The sequence below is a fragment of the Hyposmocoma kahamanoa genome, unplaced genomic scaffold (assembly GCF_003589595.1).
Source record: "Hyposmocoma kahamanoa isolate Upper Pololo Valley unplaced genomic scaffold, ASM358959v1 92, whole genome shotgun sequence".
Lineage (NCBI taxonomy): Eukaryota > Metazoa > Arthropoda > Insecta > Lepidoptera > Cosmopterigidae > Hyposmocoma > Hyposmocoma kahamanoa.
In genome coordinates, this window is record NW_020654748.1 from 10,808,547 (window position 1) to 10,814,546 (window position 6,000).

Sequence of the window (6,000 nt, forward strand, 5' to 3'; positions counted from 1 at the left end):
TAAAGAGAATAATCCGTAATAATCCGTAAGGCAAAAAGCGTTTTTTACTATATGACAAATGTCGTCTTTCAAAAACTCACCAAGGCGAGTGGTGTATGAACGCCTGTGAAAAACAACTGATATAGGACCTTATGACGTCTCATCACGAGGAGAGCCCGTTTCCTGCGGACTATAAATACGATTAACATCATAAATAACAACTATTGTTCCATGACTTTTGATAATCCATCAGATTTTTCTTTCGTACAAAATAAAGATATTGAAATAGACCGCTCTAAGTGGTGATAACTCTGTGCTGGTGATTTCTTTAGCTACCAGCTAAAGAAATCACCCATCATCAAATATGTTTTATTAATGACATTACGTTTGAACTACTTCTTACTACAGGTAAAAAATGTCAGATAGTAGAACACAAACTTAAGTGTTTATTTTTTAACCGACTTCAAAAAAGTGAGGAGGTTATCAATTCGACTGTATTTTTTTGTATGTATGTTACGCGATAACTCCGGCGGGATTTGTGAACCGATTTTGACGATTCTTTTTTTGTTGGAAAGAGGGTACCTTAATAGTGGTCCCATTTAAATTTGAAAAAAAATATTCCACCTCTGAAGGTGGCAAACTAGGGGATGAATTCGGTTTTGGCGCACTTGCCGGTAACCGATTTCAATAAAATTTGGCAAATAGATGTAATTCTGCAAACTTTTGAGGTCGGTTTTTTAGTACTCTTGATGAAACATTTTTTTTGGCTTTAGGCCATTTTTTGACAATAAACGTAAAAGTCGCTCTTACATCGCATATGATGAAGACCCATCCGAGTCTTTTTCTAGTTATACTGGTGACTTATCATTTTACACATCACAACGCATTAGGGTTTCCCTAGTGCGGAGCTATGAGTATCAAATGGCAAACATGTAATTCCACGCACTTTTGAGGTCGGTTTTTTTAGTACTCTGCACTGAAATTATTGTAAATTTATTATGTCTTGTAAAAGTCGTGGAATAAAAGTTGTTTTTTTATGATGTTAGTAATATTGACCTGCGAGGTTATTAATATTTTACTAGTAACCCTGTGTAAACTATACGCGTAGTATACATATATGAAGCTAAAATAGAGTGTACAACTAAGACATTTCGTTTATTTCCAGACACGCCAGGTACATCTTACTGCCCGGTGGCAATTCTCGGTCAACTTCAAGTCACGTGGATAACATAGAAGGCAGAGACGACGAACCAACATTTGAAACTCCTTATCAAGATCCTCCTGAAGTCACGTAGCGATTTAGGTATCACGATAATATAAAATGGGAATAGGACGACATAACTCTAATGTGGACGTGTTTGAGTTGAAAATCCTTCTAAGAAATTTAAGGAATAGAATCCAAAAAAGTTATATTGCCGTAACGACAGAAATATGTCTTTTAATAAGTTGGCAAGTATAAAAGAAAGAGAAACAAGGAGGATTTTGCCTTATTCGATTTTATGATGGTGTTGTAATCGAAGCATCGTGAAAAGCATCGTGTATGGACATTCGAGGACCTCACACCTGGAGGTCTCAAAGTGTTTACACGAACGAATCCAAAATAATTGTGCAATCACGAAAAGGGAATCTTTGGATTTGCACACAAAAATAGTGCAATAACTTTATGCGTTTTAAAAAAAGCAACGATAGAGACATTGCATGTGTAATAATAACAGTGATATATAAGACAATAAAACGCGTGTATATCTATAAACAGGTATTGTATTGCTAAGCAATCACATGTTTTCTTCAATGGCTTGTAGTGTATATGTAACCGTATTATGGATACATTTTTATATAGGTAATAAATATTCTTTAATTGATTTACGATTAATTCTTTTTGTAATGATAGGTATTATGGGATGCAGGCGTAATTTGTAGCATTCTATGTGCACCCGATGTGTGTAGGCTGCACATACAGCGGAAAATTATTAAAATCTCCAAAATAATGCAGTGTTTTTTCTATTACTGCTGTATTTTAGGTCTAATTTGTTAGAATCTAATATTAAAATAGAAAACGCAACTGTCAGTTATTATAATTTTTTTATTCTCCACTAATGCTTAACTCGCACTGGCGTCTGCGCCAGTCGAAGTCGAAGCATCGCCTCGCCGACGCTCGCATTAGTGCGCCTGGATCACAGTGTGGTCGGCGTCTGAGTCCTCACGGCGCCCAAGTGACGCGCGTCGACGCGCGAACCGCTCGAATGCTACCAAGCGTCGAAGCTTGATTCCATATTTGCAAAACACAAATTTGTACCTTAATAATGGAAAAATAGAGATGAATATGCTATAGGCGAAAAAAATTGACGCGTCGCGACGCTTCGACTCTGCGCCAATGTGAGTTGAGCCTAAGACAGGGTTCTCAAGTGGGTAAAGGTTGATTTTGCGTTCTTGTGAATTTTGTAAAATTCACTTGAAAAGCTTTTTTTATATCTTTATTTGATTTAACCAATGTTAAACAGTAACAATTTTTAAATTTTTAGATGTGTCAATTTTGTCACAAAAAATATTTTGTTTAATTTAGATTTTTTACATAAAGGTGGAGTAAAGGAATAAAGGTGCACAAAACGATTAAATAATAATCTTTAACCTTAGGTTAAAAAATTATCTATGTTATAAGATTATAATTTAATCGCTAAAATTAACAATAATTCTTATTTATTTAAATACAAAAACGTTAATTTTTGTATTCTCACTCTTTTTTTTCCTCTAAGTATGTCAACCATCCCTCAACAAACATCGGCAACTCATCAGGAAAATATTACAAATATTGAGGAAAAACTATTTTGGAATGCACTCACTGAAAATTAGCTCACAGGATATTGTCGCACATTAATTTTATTCGACTTTTTCACAATTTAGCAGCAGTTCCGGCTTTGAAGGGTGCCCCTACTTAAGGGTGTTGGTGAAATTACAGGCACATGAAAATTGTCCACTTACGTTGAAGGAGAGAGAAGGAGAGAGTTGTCAATAGTGACGTGCAGTAAAATTTATGTAATGCATTGACTTGCATGGAATGTATAATTTTACGACACAACTACGCGTTTGTTTTTGGAAATTCGAAATTTTTAAAAATGAAATCTAATGCGATCGAGATCGTCTCTTATAGGATCGCTGGCCACGTTTTTATTTTCGTTTAATTAAAATCATAACCCCTTGCAATACTAGTTATAAATCTAAAAACTTATACATAGATGCGACTCGCATTTCATTATACATTTTTTTGATAATGAATTGAGATTTCACCTCACTATTGTAATCTGTGAAAACAGCCATCATAGCGTATCGGTACTTTAAGTGATTTCCCGAATCCTGAAAAAATCCTGGACAAGCAAATTTAGTCGTAAGGCAGTTTCCGCTTTCTGCCTCTGTTTTTCCAAGTTTGGGTAAATAAACTCTACCTGTTCCGATCACTCGTAATAACAGTGATATTTAAGACAATAAAACGTGTGTATCTCTAAAAAATACCTATTGTAATGATAAGCAATCACATGTTTTCTTCAAAAGGCTTCTAGTGTTATATCTAATCGTATTCTAAATAAGAATGATTCTAGGATACATTTTATAATGCTACATGTTCTTTAATCTAAACTGCCTCTGTGGTCGAATGGTCACCATGCCGGATTGCCACGCAGAGATCCCAGGTTTGATTCCTGGATGGCTGGGATTTCTCCCAAATAATTGTAAGGCCTACATTTATTTCTCTCGTGAGTTTGGGTGTAATTTGTTGTTGTCTATGTTTGTGTCCATGGCACCCGCGACACAGGGTTTTCTCTAGTGCGGGGCTATGTTGATGTGTGCGTTAAAAAAAATGTTTAGGGTTGCTTCGTTTTGTAATGGTATAATTTATATGCAGTAGTAATTACACACACCGGCTGCACATTCTGCGGCAAAATAATTAAAATCCTTAAAATAATGCAGTGTTTTTTCAAGCCTCTATTATTTTACTTTTGCAGTTTAGGTCTAATTTGAAAATAAAAAAGTCAATTTTTAATTTCCCACTAAAATAGGTTTGTCAAGTGGGTCTAGCTTGATTTGGCGTTCTTGTAAATTTCGTAAAATTTAATTTAAAGAAGTGTTTTTTTTTATTCTAGCTTGATTTAACAATGTTGAATTGTTACAATTTTTAAATTTGCAGCTGTTTAAACGTTGTCACGTAATCTTACAAAAATGAATTTTGTACAATTCAATTATTTTTTAAATAAAAGTTGAGAAAGGCTTATAGTCATAGTATTATAGTCAGTCGATGTTATAAGATGATATTTGGATTGCTAGTTTATGTCTAATTCTATGTTGATTTCTGTGCGTAATTGTTATTTATTGAAATACAAATACTTGACATTTTATATTCGCAAGTTTTTTATCCTCTAAATGTGTTATAACGTCACTTCACCAAATAACTACAATTATCACAACATGGATGAAACATTGTTATAACAGTGTTATTCTTTTTTTTATTAATGTTAATGCTGTCAGAGTTGTACAACAAAATTCTAAAGTTAAATTCATTTTTAAAATTTGTTAACAATATTGGGATCCACTTTAAACTTTGCTAAAGGTTATTCACAAACAATGTATTTAAATTGTGTGTCTAGATACTGAGGTAACTATATAACAATATTAAGGATACTTATGTTAACCAATTTCTGGTGAATGCGCTTACTGTTTATCGAGTAGAATAAAATTGTGTACAAACCTTTAAAAAATCATTCATCAGTCGTAGACAGACTGACTGAAAAACTATTTAATGTATTTGTGAAATTACTTCTAAAATATACAAAATAACGTACTGAAGTACAGTCACCAGCACCTCAAGCTATATAGTTTTGTTCGGATATATCGCCTTACTAACAACAGAACAAGGTCCGTCAATGCTTAGTTTGATATGCTGCCGTCCGTACCTAAATGCAAATTTCGTACAATGATCACTTCGCAAGATACTTCAGGACTTGTTCTTGTTAATTAAATATTCGCACTCTACTATACTTTACGTATTTAGGTTATAAGAGATTTTGTACGTTTATGGGCAATAAAATTATATATATTGTATTTTTTATTTTTTTATTATATATTTTGTATTAATATTTTATTTTTCCTCTTTATTGAATACCTATTTGGCGTCAAAATCATACAATCATAAACAATAAAAAAATAGTTTATTTGACATAAAAATAATATACCTACATTACAAGAAAAAAAATTCAATTGTAATCTAATAGGTTTAAGATTCAGCTTTAGGGGGCTATGAGATACATTATTACCCAAATCATGAAATGATCTAACAATTGAAAAGCTAATGTTTCTTTAACGGTAAGCTTTGCTTTCATGTGTAATTGCACAATATTTACAAATATTTGCTATAAAATATTTTTGTGTTTGTATATTTGTCTTTTACTTAAAACAGTTGTTTAAATCCAAATTGTCCTCGTTTATCAGTCAAAGGCTTAAAAAAACTTTATTTCGTAGCTACTTGCGTACCCGTGATTTTCACAAAGTCCTGTAGATATTAATTTCTTTCTCTTGTAGGTACAGTCCAAGTCGCGTATATATCATTTTGAAAACAAACTAACGACCCGGGCGTTTATTTGGTCACAGCTGACGGATATTAGTCATCAAACAGTTGTCTAATATTATTGCAAACTGCCAAAAAATAAATATAATACGTAGTTTAGATCCAAAAACCGAGTTTAATTTCCAATTTGTAGTAATCGCCAAAACAATAACTGGATTTGTTTACTTTATTTGAACATTTTTGTCTACCTTTTAACTGACTTCAAAAGGAGGAGGTTTTCAATTGAACTGTATGTTTTTTTTAATGTACGTTACGCGATAATATTGTGAACCGATTTTCATGATCTTTTTTTGTTGGAAAGAGGGGTACCCCAGCAGTGGTCACATGAAGAAAATATTCCACTTCTAAGGGTAGCGAACTCGATTGTATTTTTTTGTGATATGTATGTTACGCGATAACTTCGGCGTATG

The 6,000-nt window shown here is 33.1% G+C and overlaps 1 protein-coding gene across 1 annotated transcript in view; it reads left to right on the forward strand.

Annotated features, from left to right (window-relative positions):
• The window catches only part of LOC113236488 (cystinosin homolog), a 72,565-nt gene extending 71,231 nt beyond the window's left edge, over nucleotides 1–1,334 (forward strand). Inside the window, exon 9 of the mRNA XM_026472580.1 lies at nucleotides 1,145–1,334. Within this exon, the coding sequence (XP_026328365.1) occupies nucleotides 1,145–1,274 (130 nt within the window). The 3' untranslated portion in view covers nucleotides 1,275–1,334. The remainder of the gene's footprint in view (nucleotides 1–1,144) is intronic.
• Nucleotides 1,335–6,000: the final 4,666 nt, after the last annotated feature.